Source organism: Thermobia domestica, chromosome 5 (genome assembly GCF_964235325.1).
Source record: "Thermobia domestica chromosome 5, izTheDome1.hap1.1, whole genome shotgun sequence".
NCBI classification, from domain to species: Eukaryota; Metazoa; Arthropoda; class Insecta; order Zygentoma; family Lepismatidae; genus Thermobia; species Thermobia domestica.
The window spans coordinates 196,660,521-196,676,152 of NC_137458.1; the positions used below are offsets into that span (position 1 = coordinate 196,660,521).

At 34.9% G+C, this 15,632-nt stretch overlaps 1 protein-coding gene across 8 annotated transcripts in view; it reads right to left on the reverse strand.

Annotated features, from left to right (window-relative positions):
- The window catches only part of ABCB7 (ATP binding cassette subfamily B member 7), a 786,091-nt gene that overhangs the window by 509,731 nt on the left and 260,728 nt on the right, over positions 1–15,632 (reverse strand). For all 8 annotated transcript variants that reach the window (XR_014131590.1, XM_081759542.1, XM_081759541.1 and 5 more), the window contains one exon: positions 3,403–3,569. Coding sequence is in view for 7 of the 8 variants with exons in the window: in XM_081759542.1 (XP_081615668.1) it covers positions 3,403–3,569 (167 nt within the window). In the remaining variant the exon portion in view is untranslated. The remainder of the gene's footprint in view (positions 1–3,402; positions 3,570–15,632) is intronic.

The following is a 15,632-nucleotide window of genomic DNA, read 5'->3' on the forward strand; positions in this document are numbered from 1 at the left end:
AATGTATAGCTGTTTTACGAAATTACAATTATTTTCCCCACACACACGAAAAAAAATACATAGCAGTAATACTGTAAAGATGAATGGAAATTACGCGCTGTGATGGGGGAGCGCTGTTGTGAGAGGGGCGCAACAAAAAGACTTGCCCCCTCCTATATTCAAAATGTTGTTACGCGGCTGATCACACGGATAGCGCTGGAAGTTCTGATCAACAGCAAACAGTCTGTGGTGTCCAAACATTCGGGAAGCATTACGTTAAGCCTATCCTTTCTCCATAGCAATCCACAAACAACATGAACAGAACATTTGAGCCCTTACTGAAGAATAAACATCTAATTACAATTATTTTGTCAAATTTCATTCTGGTGATACATTCCAAACTGAATTCCTTAAATCATGTTCGAATTATGTTATCAAGAATATCATGAAAGCGACCCATTAGGGAAAATTATACCTACTATTATAATTGAGTTAAACACTGCCCTGCACAGTTATTATTCAACGGCTTCATGCAGCCAATAATGTGAAAAAAATCCACTTGTGGCATTTACTATAAGCTAAAACACAAATCATCGTCTAAAGGCGTGCAGTTCTCTAACTATAAAGTAACCAAGAGTTTCCCATATTAAATTTTCACTTTAAATAAATCTAGTATGATACAACAATCATAAACGAACAGTACACTGGTTGGATTTTCAAACCAAAGTCTCTGATAGTTTTTAAAAAAAATCCAAAGGAACTGTTATTGTTATTATAATTTACGATACGTTTAATTCATCATCTATTTTCTCAACGTGAAATTATCTGTATGAATTATTACGTTGTTATAAGTTTAAACAATAACGTAACTTTACCCAGAATAATCTAAAAAATGTTTAAATATGATGTCCTCATATTATATAAAAGTACATATTTAAATATTCTTCAAACAACGCTGAAGACTCTCCATGCATTACAATATATAAAACCCAATATTTCTCCCTAATATTTGTTTCATCATCAGTACATCTTCATAAGGAAAAATCTTCCCTGCTGATTAGGTAGTGTAAGGTGTAATTGATGACTTCATCACATAATAGACTCCAGACTTCTTTTCCTATGGGATCCCTTCGTTGACTGAACAATAACACAAGTGTATGTTGGTTGCAGTGTGTTGAACGATAATGCGTGTAAATAATCACATTGTCATCTCTGTCTTTCCTTAATTTTGACATGAACATCACACAGCGTAGTCTTTCTTGAGATGTAGTGTAGTAAAAAAAAAAAAAAAAAAAAAAAAGTTAAATATATTGAGGTATATGTAAATTTTACATTGACCTTTTCTTTATCTTACAAAGTAAGATAAACTACATGTAAAGAGTCGTCCTGCAGAGCTAGATATCTACTTATAAATGTAAAGATAGAAAAGGGGCCAATCCATGCTAACTGATCGAGAAAAATGAAAAATTGCAGCTCGACCTAATCTATGATAGACAGAATTTTGATTGGAATCTTTCTATGAGTTCCAGAAGGTTTCCCATATCATGAGTTAAAATTTGTAGGAAAAAGTTTATGAAACTTTATGAATTCTGTATCTTACGATAATAGAACGTATTCTAACACTAAGAAAAGATTATCTAAAGTATCATTAAAAAACATTTACGCTCCAACATTGACAACAATTTTTATACATCAATTCTCGACAGGGGAGTTCGTTCCCTGAAAACACATGGACCTTGTCTTCACCATATACAGGAAGCAGATTTGCTTTACTATAAAGATGTTACGAAGTCCGTAGATTCAGCGATTTGAAGTCGAATAAACATGAAATTCTATTTGAAATATTCAAAATAGTATCTTGATTTCTACACTCAGAATCGAATAAATGCATGTTTGATCTCAAGCAGTGAACCTCATTTATCAGATATAAAATTTTACAGTAATACTGCGCAGCTGATACTTCGGTTGCTTGTCAGTCTCCGGGTCTGTCTGGCTTTCCAGGCATGATTGGGTCTTCGGATTTGCCCGGTTCACTGAGTCAAACTGGATATGAGAAACGAGACGCAGATCCACATGACCCGGACAAAAGTCGAGACCCAAATTACTCACGTCCCATTCCATTACTGTCGTACACAAGATCGAATAGTTCAATTTTTCAGTAATGCTATTCAATTTTTCAGTAATTGAAGAACACTTTTGGTAGCTTAATGGATCTTTTTCACTTTGCAGTGACAATAGGAGAGAAGAAAACATGGTAATGGTAGGTAAGTGATTATAAAAGAATTGGTGGAATGAAAATATTTTAGGAAATAACGACTACATATCCGAATGATTTTTTTTACACCCAAACAATATTTTATTAAGTGATGTGTAATTAAAACACTAACTCTCACTGCCTTCATTCCTGTATCTAATGTTGTTACCTGTTAACTCAAGTAGGTTCACGACAGGGGCGGATCCAGGACGGACTTCTAGGGGGAACGGTGGGTTGTAATACTGTTACTTAGAGCTACTTTTAAGAACTCCAAACTCTGGGATGGGTTTTATTTATATATATAAAACTAGCAGTGTTCACCCCGCTTCGCTGTGGTCACCCCGGAACGCAATAAACTTTGTTACTTAGATAATTTTTACTTTTTCGCTTTCAAATTGCAGTAAATGTTAACATTATAGCGCCTGTCATTTATGTTAACCCGCCGAGTGACACGGTCATGCGGGTTGCATATAAATACGTTTATTTTTACCTATGATGAACTAACAAAGGATTTGTACGTTATGGACACTTGAATGGTCAATTATCTGAAGACACTGGTAATTAAAAATTAAAGTGATATGATAAAAACCATCTAGGGTCCAAATCCTAATAACCCCCCAAAAATAAAAGAAATTGGTTCAGCCGTATTAGCGTGATGAGGGAACAAAGGATTTGTACGTTCTCTTTTATAATATAGATTAGAAAGGTTACTCTTCTGGGGGGGGGGGGGAAGGGGAGAGGCGATCGCCACTGGTTCACGACACTCGAAACATCTCACAAAACTGGAAATTAATCTAATAATTGTGAAGCCAACCCTTGCTATATAACCATATAGAAGTAATTTAATCCAATGTCGAACATACACCAAAATCACTCTCGTACTCTTTACACAAGGGTGTAAGGTTAAACACTTTTCAACCTATAAATCAAAAAATAAGAAATAAAATAGTTTTACCTGCTCCTCTTTTAATTTTTGCGTAACTGAACTTTTGTGGTGACAACAATAACTACACCTTTTCCAATTCTCTTCGCCTTCTAGATTTACTGCAACCGTGCTTTCAACCTCACTATATGAAATGCGATAATCATAAGGCAAAACCCTATCAATCGTTTACATCCTATCTTCAATAAAACTGGACATTTCATAGACATTTTAAATATTAACGTACCTTAGAAAGAGCTCCAGTCTGTCGATTTAAATGGAAACTGAGATCCAGGTTGTGAATATGTAGAAATACATTTCTTGCAATCTTTCTAATCGAATGGTGTGCAACTTTAGCAAATACTGCATTTCGCAATTCATTAAAACCAGCTGCTCCAGCTCGAGCTATACCATCTGCAAAATCAAATACATGTTTTATAAACACAAAAAGTACAACAGACAAATGAAGGCAAGTGATTACATACATACATACATACATACATACATATTATATATATATATATATATATATATATATATATATATATATATATATATATATATATATATATATATATACACACATACACATACACATACATGTAACGCATAACTTGTCAGCCACATGCTGTCAAACCGACCTCGTTGGGACCAGTTCTTCGACCAGAAATGATGCTTTTAGAGAGGTTGGACTTACATGGACATGTTTGTCATTATATTTTGTTGACGATGGTGGAGACATCTGAAGCTTATACGAAGTAGTTTCCAAGATATCCCATGTTGTGTTTTACTATGTTTATTAGGTTCTGGTCTCAACAATACCTGTACAGTGTAAAAGCTTTCAGTACCAACAAGATATATAAAAATTCATACCCTTCGAAAAACACACAAACAGGTGAGGTGGAGACAAAGGGATTACAGTTCTTTTTCTTCAATCAGTGTTGTCAACTTGCGGGATTTGATCCCGTTTGGTGAAGTTTCTGAATCAATTGGAAATATGTGGGGAACCTTTTTGTATGAATTTTTGGGAAAATGTTCTAGATTGTTCTTTTGTATCAAATGTCTTTTAACATCTGTACATTGTTGGGTTTATGCGTTTGCATTACTCAATAGCCCAGACTCAACTCCATCTGACCCATTATAATTCTCAGTTACTACGTAGGCCTATTTCTTTCCTAAACCAAAACTTAGGGACAAAAAAAAAAAAAAAAAAAAAAAAAAAAAAAGAGAGAGAGAGAGAAAAGAAAAACGAAAGGAAACGTCGCAATACAACTTGAGGAGTTACGGGTTGGCATCTTTGCTTTGAGCACAGATGACCACGTCTCGGGAAATTCCCGATACCGCAACGCGGGCAGGGCCGGCCTTAAGCCGATTGCTCCCAATCGGGGCCCGCGCTAGTGCCATCTACTCTACTCTTCAGTCTAATCTAATCTCCAGTCCCGTTTTAACAGCTTATTAGGTCCAAGAGCAAACAAGTGGTTCCTGTGACTAAATGTTGCTCCTAATACATGTAATTAATGGGTGTAGGAAAATTCGGTGTATGGAAAACTCGGTGTGGGGAAATTTTGGTGTAAGGTAGATTCGGTGTAATTTATATTGAATATTACCACTTACGATAATTTACGACACTTCATATTTGGAAACGAAAACCATATAATGTAACGAATGAAATGTTATGACCTATTTCAAGAAAAGCAAATTTATTTTTCTGCCTTGAGTCCAATACCTCTTGTATGTCTTTTGCGAGGTATTACTATAAACTACTTTTCATCACACAATGAAGCTGACGCTTTTTGTCAGAAATAAAACAATTGCAACTATAAGTTCAGAGAATAGTTATAGGAACAACTAAAAACACCTTTCCTATAAGGTGCATCATAGAACATATACAAGGTGATTCTTCTAAAACTCACGGATTTCATTTGGGTTTAGAATTTCTAACTGAAGTCCGATTTTCATGCGGTTTCTGGCAAATGATCAAGGAGCGATGGGAGATTTATGGAACTATGTTTACTGGTTTAAATTAATTTGGGGTAATATTGGCCACGCCTCTAGAAAAGCAGCAAATATTCGCCACTGTACCGAATTGGAATTAGATGAGGTGCGGTGGGGAGATTTGAGTTTCTTCGTTAGATGGCAACCTCGCGACGGTCAATAAGAAACAGGAAACTGGGCTGTTGTATTGAGAATTATGCTGTGCTACTGTATCAATATGATCACGACACAGTTACAACAATGTACTCTTTGGAGCAACATGATTTTATCGTCAAAAAGTTTTTGGAGAACGGGATCTGTTGTTGCTACGCAAAGGGCATTTACACGCAACTTTGCCTCACGTTCTGCCCCAGATAGGAACATAATATGGTCGCTAGTGAATAAATTGCAGGAAACAGGATCGCTTCTGAGTAAGACAGGGAAGCATCGAACCCCGCTGGCGGATGTTGTGGAAGATATCAGTTACTAGGGATGCGCACGAGTCGAGTCGAGACAGAATTTTCCTGAGAAAATTCGAATCGCGAGACAGCTCTTCCAATAGAAAAAATATACGTTTTTCGAGTCGAGACATCACTTTTACATCACATTTTCGACACGAGACAGCCTCAAATCTTGTCTCGTGCGTATCCCTATCAGTTACCGACTCTTTGTCACCCAAGAAATCTCTCTGTCATTTGTAGCGATAAACCGGCTATTCAACATGTGATTTATGTGTGTTACCACTAACACTTAATTTTGGGGGGCGTGGTGGCTCAATGGTAGAGCCAGTGGCGGCGATTGGACGTTAAAAGTGGGGGGGCAAGATATGATCTGAATATGTGTATATCAATGTTAGTGTTCCTGGTTGTTTCTAACACTTTGTTTGACGACAGGTTGTATAACTAATAGGATACTATCTTTTTCGGTTAAAATACCGTGTATCGTGTTTCATATTTAAGTAAATTGATAAGAGCAATGCACATAGGTACTAACCCTTGATTCCTTGCTCACGAAAGTAGTAGTCCCCGGCGTATATTGAGCCGAGTCAGCAAAAATTTTTGTGACGTCATAGGTCAAAGGTCAATGACCTTGGCCCAGGGTCAATGACCGAGGGGTACTTAGGACCACCCCCTCTAAATTTTGGCAGGGGTACCTTGGCCCACCCCCTAAATTTTGGCAGGGGTACATAGGACCACCCCCCTTAAATTTCGGAAATTGCCAAATCTAAAAATTGGGTATGGTAGCCTAGGACCATAGTATGTACCCCTATTAGTATTGGGTGTCTATGTCGTTCCCTTTCATGGGTAAAAAATTGCCAAAAATTCAAATTTCGGGGTTTTTTGACCTAATTTATCCCCTTTGATGAGGTGTTATTACCCTATATAGTTATATGGGCGTATACAAGGGTCCATTACCTTTCATAACATATGGGTATATTAATGCACCCCTTTAATTTTTTGGGAGGGGTACCTTGGCCCACCCCTTAAATTTTGGAAATTGCCCAATTTAAACATTGGGTATTATAGTATAGGACCCTAATATGTATCGTGATAAATTTGGGCGGTCCACCTTGTTTCCTTCTAGGGGTACAAAATTGCCAAAATATAAACGTAAGCAATACGTTATACCACGTGTTTGGTTTTCGACCTAATTTATCTCCTTGGATGAGGTCCTATTACCTTATATAGTTATATGGTCATGTATAGGGTTCCATTATCTATCATAAGACATGGGTACATTGGTGCACCCCTTGAAAAATTTGGGAAGAGTACCTTGGCCCACCCCTTAAATTTTGGAAATTGCCAAATCTAAAAATTTGGTGTGGTAGCCTAGGACCATAGTATGTACCTCTATCAGTATTGGGTGTCTATGTCGTTCCCTTTCATGGGTAAAAAATTGCCAAAAATTCAAATTTCGGGGGTTTTTGACGTAATTTATCCCCTTTGATGAGGTGTTATTACCCTATATAGTTATATGAGCGTATACAGGAGTCTATTATCTTTCATAAGATATGGGTACATTGGTGCACCCCTTTAAAAATTTGGGAGGGGTACCTTGGCCCACCCCTTAAATTTTGGAAATTGCCCAATTTAAACATTTGGTATTATAGTACAGGACCCTAATATGTATTATGATAAATTTGGATGGTCCACCTCGTTCCCTTTTAGGGGGTACAAAATTGCCAAAATATAAACGTAAGCAATACGTAGTACCACGTGTTTGGATTTTGGTCGATTTTATCCCCGTTGATGAGGTCCTATTACCTTATATGGTTATATGGGCGTATACAGGTGTCCATTACCTTTCATAAGACATGGGTACATTAATGCACCCCTTGAAAAATTTGGGAGGGGTACCTTGGCCCACCCCTTAAATTTTGGAAATTGACCAATTTAAACATTGGGTATTATAGTATAGGACCCTAATATGTATTATGATAAATTTGGATGGTCCACCTCGTTCCCTTTTAGGGGTATAAAATTGTCAAAAATATAAACGTAAGCAATACGTTGTACCACGTGTTTGTTCTTTTGTCCCATTTATTCCCTTGGATGAGGTCCTACTACATTATATAGTTATATGGTTATGTATAGGGGTCTATTTCCTATCATAAGACATGGGTATATTGGTGCACCCCTTGAAAAATTTGGGAGGGGTACCTTGGCCCACCCCTTCAATTTTAGAAATTGCCCATTTTACACATTTGGTATAATAGTATAGGACCCTAATATATATTACTATAAATTTGGATGGTCCACCTCGTTCCCTTTTAGGGGTACCAAATTGCCAAAATTTTAGTACAGCCACGTGTTTGGACTTTTGACCTAATTTATCGCCTTTGATGAGGTGTTATTATCCTATATGGTTATATGGGCGTATACAGGGTTCATTACCTTTCATAAAACATGGGTATATTAATGCACCCCGGGAGAGGTACCTTGGCCCACCCCTTAAATTTTGGAAATTGCCCAATTTAAACATTTGGTATAATAGTATAGGACCCTAATATATATTACTATAAACTCGTTCCCGTTTAGGGGTACAAAATTGCCAAAATATAAACGTAAGCAATACGTTGTACCACGTGTTTCGTTTTTTTTACCTAATTTATTCCATTGGATGAAGTCCTATTACCTTATATCGTTATATGGTCACGTATGGGGATTCATTTCCTATCATAAGACATAGGTACATTTGTGCACCCTGGAGGGGTACTTTGGCCCACCCCTTTAATTTTGGAAATTGCCCCTTTTACATGTTTGGTATTATAATATAGGACCCTAATATAGATTAGTATAAATTTGGATGATTCACCTCGTTTCCTTTCATGGGTACGAAATTGCCAAATTTTAGTACAACCATGTGTTTGGTTTTGGCTCAATTTATCCCCTTGGATGAGGTCCTATTACCTTATATGGTTATATGGCCATGTATGTATTGGTCCATTTCCTATTATAAGACATGTGTACATTGATGCACCCGAGGGAGGGGATTCGGTATCATAGTACATGCCTCAACATGTATCATGATAAATTTGGATGGTCCATCTTGTTCCCTTTCATGGGTAAAAAATTGCTAAAATATAAACATAAGCAATATGTTGTACCATGTGTTTGGTTTCTGGCCCAATTCTTCCCCTTTGATGATGTTCTATTACGTTATATGGTTATATGGACATGTATATGGGTTCATTTCCTATCATAAGACATGGGTACATTGACGCATACTTTAAAAATTTGGGAGGGGTATCTTGGCTCATCCACTCGGTTTTAGAAATTGTTTAATATAAGCATTTGGTATCATAGTACAGGACCTCAATATGTACCACTATAAATTTGGATGGTCCACATCGTTCCCTTTCACGGGTAAAGAACTACCAAAAATCAAATTTTGGAGGTTATTGACCCCGTCTTATAAGGTTTTAACGCGTTATATGGATATGTACAGAGGTTTATTACCTTCATATGTTTATGTTCCCTTTTAAATTTGGGAATTATCAAATAACAAAATTCGGTAAACGTTTTTTATTACCCATTGGTGTCCCTCTTATGGCCAAATATTCAAAATTTAAAGGTTATTGACCGGCTTTATTATTGAATAAGTACAGGATTTATTACTTTTTTCATAAGACACAGGTGTGTTTGTGTACCAATCTTAAATTTTGGGAGGGGGTACATTTCTTATTGTCATATCAATAATTGGTAATTGTTCTTAGAATTGGGTGGTATCTCTTTCTTTGGGTAAATTATTGTCAAATATGAGTATGATCACGTGATCAGTTATTGACCTATGATGGGATTAGGAGCCCAGGACATTGGTACATTTAAACTTTATAGGATAATTTGAGAATGCGTCATTGGTATTGATTATTACAGCCAAATATAAACGTAAGCAATACGATGTACCACGTGATTGACCTTGATGAGGTAGTGTACAGGGATACATAGCTAACCTTATTGAATCTTATGACTCATAGTCTTAAGGAAATACATGCTACAACACTGGCAAAGTTATTGTTGATGCAATTTGATTGGTGGATCACTATCTTTCGTGCAATCTGATTGGCTGATCACTATCTTTCGTGCAATCTGATTGGTTGCTGATGTTCAAATCTTTGCTGCATTCAGTTTTATTTTAACATTTAAAAAGTTTGAAACTTTGGTTTGACATTTTTTCGTTTGAAATTTTTCGTTTAAAAATTTTTGTATCGAAATTTTTTGTTTCAAAATTTTGTTTGAATTTTTTTGTTTCAAAATTTTGTTTGAAAATATTTTGTTTAAAATTTTTTGTCTGTAAATTTTTGTTTCAATTTTTTTGTTTAAAATTTTTCGTTTCCAATTTTTTTTTCTGTTTCAAGATTTTTGTTTGAAAAAATTTTTCGTTTCCAAATTTTGTTTCAAATTTTTTGTTTGAAAGTTTTTGTTTGAAAATTTTTTTGTTTGAAATTTTTTTGTTGCAAAATTTTGTTTGAAAATTTTTTGTTTAAAATTTTTTCGTTTGAAATTTTTCGTTTCCAAATTTTTTGTTTAAAATTTTTTTTTGTTTCGAATTTTTAAAGAACCGGAACTGTTAGAACTAAAACCTCTGGCAACATTGTGGTGCACGTCAGAACCTGGGGTTGTACTTGAAATGAAAAAACACAATTCATTGAAATGGATCATTTTATTACACTCCACATACATCCATACCAGATAGTGGTTCTGGATATTGTCGATACAATGTATTTTGAACTTCTTGCACTAGTTTGTCTTTAGCATATAATTTTAATTCCAGTTGAAGTCTTTTAAGGTCTATTGCGATATCAATTGGTGGAAACTCAATGTCCATTTGTTTGAATTTGTTCGAATTTTTGTTTGAATTTTTTTGTTTCAAAATTTTGTTTGAAAATATTTTGTTTAAAATTTTTTGTCTGTAAATTTTTGTTTCAATTTTTTTGTTTAAAATTTTTCGTTTCCAATTTTTTTTTCTGTTTCAAGATTTTTGTTTGAAAAAATTTTTCGTTTCCAAATTTTGTTTCAAATTTTTTGTTTGAAAGTTTTTGTTTGAAAATTTTTTTGTTTGAAATTTTTTTGTTGCAAAATTTTGTTTGAAAATTTTTTGTTTAAAATTTTTTCGTTTGAAATTTTTCGTTTCCAAATTTTTTGTTTAAAATTTTTTTTGTTTCGAATTTTTAAAGAACCGGAACTGTTAGAACTAAAACCTCTGGCAACATTGTGGTGCACGTCAGAACATGGGGTTGTACTTGAAATGAAAAAAAAAACACTTCATTGAAATGGATCATTTTATTACACTCCACATACATCCATACCAGATAGTGGTTCTGGATATTGTCGATACAATGTATTTTGAACTTCGTGCACTAGTTTGTCTTTAGCATATAATTTTAATTCCAATTGAAGTCTTTTAAGGTCTATTGCGATATCAATTGGTGGAAACTCAATGTCCATTTGATCACAATAAACTGTTTATCAATACAGGTATGCACCCACGAACGATGTTGACAACCATCACAATATCTAGATACATGTTGTACAATATGCATAACACATTTTTGAAGGAATATACTTGTTTTGTTACACACTTCCACTGCATGTTTCACACACTGAAATACGTTGATAAATTTGTTCCATTCCGTTTGTGTTAGATACACCATGTTGCGAGGGACATGGAATGTACTCTTTTTACGTAACAGCACCATCTTCTCTTCGAGGACCACTTCATGATTTGAGCCTAATGATTTGACTATGGTCACATTTAGCTCATCGTTCATTTGGTCGATTCGTGCCATTCTTCACAGGTCAGTTGTACACCAAATTGTTCTGCTTTGCCCAATCGAATCACTGGTTCAAATGTTCTAGCACTGATACCAATCATCACATGTTTTGTTTATTGGATAATAGCTTGCGAAGATGAACTCTTTATCGTTAGAAGTACACATCTTTCCTCCTGAAAAGCACTTGCTCAAATGATTTCGTGGGATGACACTGTATTTGCTGGTTTATAGTTATTGCTGATGTCGAATGTGCTGATTCATGATTTCATCACAGTTACAGACGTCATGCCGACCAACCAAATTCATACAACTATGTCTAATGTGCTGACGTTTGAATCACAATTGCTGACGAATCCGGCTGTGTACTGATGACTTCGACCCAAGAATCCTTTGTAACATAAAGATACAGATCCAGTATTTAAGAAACGCAGCAGTTCTTCTTGTTTTGATGCCTCCATGGGTAAATATCTTGCTGGTAAAATTATATTCTTATCATTTTCAAGCTTCACTACGATTCTTAATCCAAACTTTGTAGGGATTTTTTTGCTAGCTAAGATTCTATAAGGTACATTCTGTTGTAAATCAGTAATCTTGGTAAATGATTTCATCACATCACGCGTATTTAGAAACTGCAGACAAGTAGCCATGATGACGTTACCATGAATACTAACTCGAACGATGATGCAAAACCGATGTCATTGCATTATCATGTTCTGACGTGCACCACAATGTTGCCAGAGGTTTTAGTTCTAAACAGTTCCGGTTCTTTACTAATGAGTGCACAAACTTAAAAGATGTCAAACCAAAATTTTCCAAACAATAATTTCAAACAAAAAAGTTTACAAACAAATATTTCGAACAAAAATCTTTGAAACAAAATTTTGAAAAAAAAATTTTTGAAACGGAAAAACTTGGAAACGAAAAAATTCAAACGAAAAAATTTTAAACAAAAAAATTCAAACAAAATTTTGAAACAAAAAATTTCAAACAAAAAATTTGGAAACGAAAAATTTCAAACAAAAATTTTAAACAAAATTTTGATACAAAATTTTTTTAAATTTCAAACGAAAAATTTTTAAACAAAAAATTTTGAAACAAAATATTTTCAAACAAAATTCTGAAACAAAAAATTCAAACAAAAATTTGAAAGCAAGAATTTTCAAGCAAAGTTTCAAACAAAAAATTCAAACTAAAAATTTTACGTTTCACGGTTAACCGTCAAACTTTATCCGGTTTTTTAACTATTCGATTAACAAATAAACGGTTTTCAAAAAATTCAAACAAATTTGAAACAAGAGTTTTTAACAAAAACTTTCAAACAAAAAAATTTTACGTTTCACGGTTAACCGTCAAACTTTATCCGGTTTTTAACTATTCGATTAACAAATAAACGGTTTTGATCATATTTATCAGTGAGTGCAAAATGTTGAACGAAACCAAGATTTTTAAATGTTAAACAAAACTTAAAACTGAATGCAGCAAAGATTTGAACATCAGCAACCAATCAGATTGCACGAAAGATAGTGATCAGCCAATCAGATTGCACGAAAGATAGTGATCCACCAATCAAATTGCATCAACAATAACTTTGCCAGTGTTGTAGCATGTATTTCCTTAAGACTATGAGTCATAAGATTCAATAAGGTTAGCTATGTATCCCTGTACACTACCTCATCAAGGTCAATCACGTGGTACATCGTATTGCTTACGTTTATATTTGGCTGTAATAATCAATACCAATGACGCATTCTCAAATTATCCTATAAAGTTTAAATGTACCAATGTCCTGGGCTCCTAATCCCATCATAGGTCAATAACTGATCACGTGATCATACTCATATTTGACAATAATTTACCCAAAGAAAGAGATACCACCCAATTCTAAGAACAATTACCAATTATTGATATGACAATAAGAAATGTACCCCCTCCCAAAATTTAAGATTGGTACACAAACACACCTGTGTCTTATGAAAAAAGTAATAAATCCTGTACTTATTCAATAATAAAGCCGGTCAATAACCTTTAAATTTTGAATATTTGGCCATAAGAGGGACACCAATGGGTAATAAAAAACGTTTACCGAATTTTGTTATTTGATAATTCCCAAATTTAAAAGGGAACATAAACATATGAAGGTAATAAACCTCTGTACATATCCATATAACGCGTTAAAACCTTATAAGACGGGGTCAATAACCTCCAAAATTTGATTTTTGGTAGTTCTTTACCCGTGAAAGGGAACGATGTGGACCATCCAAATTTATAGTGGTACATATTGAGGTCCTGTACTATGATACCAAATGCTTATATTAAACAATTTCTAAAACCGAGTGGATGAGCCAAGATACCCCTCCCAAATTTTTAAAGTATGCGTCAATGTACCCATGTCTTATGATAGGAAATGAACCCATATACATGTCCATATAACCATATAACGTAATAGAACATCATCAAAGGGGAAGAATTGGGCCAGAAACCAAACACATGGTACAACATATTGCTTATGTTTATATTTTAGCAATTTTTTACCCATGAAAGGGAACAAGATGGACCATCCAAATTTATCATGATACATGTTGAGGCATGTACTATGATACCGAATCCCCTCCCTCGGGTGCATCAATGTACACATGTCTTATAATAGGAAATGGACCAATACATACATGGCCATATAACCATATAAGGTAATAGGACCTCATCCAAGGGGATAAATTGAGCCAAAACCAAACACATGGTTGTACTAAAATTTGGCAATTTCGTACCCATGAAAGGAAACGAGGTGAATCATCCAAATTTATACTAATCTATATTAGGGTCCTATATTATAATACCAAACATGTAAAAGGGGCAATTTCCAAAATTAAAGGGGTGGGCCAAAGTACCCCTCCAGGGTGCACAAATGTACCTATGTCTTATGATAGGAAATGAATCCCCATACGTGACCATATAACGATATAAGGTAATAGGACTTCATCCAATGGAATAAATTAGGTAAAAAAAACGAAACACGTGGTACAACGTATTGCTTACGTTTATATTTTGGCAATTTTGTACCCCTAAACGGGAACGAGTTTATAGTAATATATATTAGGGTCCTATACTATTATACCAAATGTTTAAATTGGGCAATTTCCAAAATTTAAGGGGTGGGCCAAGGTACCTCTCCCGGGGTGCATTAATATACCCATGTTTTATGAAAGGTAATGAACCCTGTATACGCCCATATAACCATATAGGATAATAACACCTCATCAAAGGCGATAAATTAGGTCAAAAGTCCAAACACGTGGCTGTACTAAAATTTTGGCAATTTGGTACCCCTAAAAGGGAACGAGGTGGACCATCCAAATTTATAGTAATATATATTAGGGTCCTATACTATTATACCAAATGTGTAAAATGGGCAATTTCTAAAATTGAAGGGGTGGGCCAAGGTACCCCTCCCAAATTTTTCAAGGGGTGCACCAATATACCCATGTCTTATGATAGGAAATAGACCCCTATACATAACCATATAACTATATAATGTAGTAGGACCTCATCCAAGGGAATAAATGGGACAAAAGAACAAACACGTGGTACAACGTATTGCTTACGTTTATATTTTTGACAATTTTATACCCCTAAAAGGGAACGAGGTGGACCATCCAAATTTATCATAATACATATTAGGGTCCTATACTATAATACCCAATGTTTAAATTGGTCAATTTCCAAAATTTAAGGGGTGGGCCAAGGTACCCCTCCCAAATTTTTCAAGGGGTGCATTAATGTACCCATGTCTTATGAAAGGTAATGGACACCTGTATACGCCCATATAACCATATAAGGTAATAGGACCTCATCAACGGGGATAAAATCGACCAAAATCCAAACACGTGGTACTACGTATTGCTTACGTTTATATTTTGGCAATTTTGTACCCCCTAAAAGGGAACGAGGTGGACCATCCAAATTTATCATAATACATATTAGGGTCCTGTACTATAATACCAAATGTTTAAATTGGGCAATTTCCAAAATTTAAGGGGTGGGCCAAGGTACCCCTCCCAAATTTTTAAAGGGGTGCACCAATGTACCCATATCTTATGAAAGATAATAGACTCCTGTATACGCTCATATAACTATATAGGGTAATAACACCTCATCAAAGGGGATAAATTACGTCAAAAACCCCCGAAATTTGAATTTTTGGCAATTTTTTACCCATGAAAGGGAACGACATA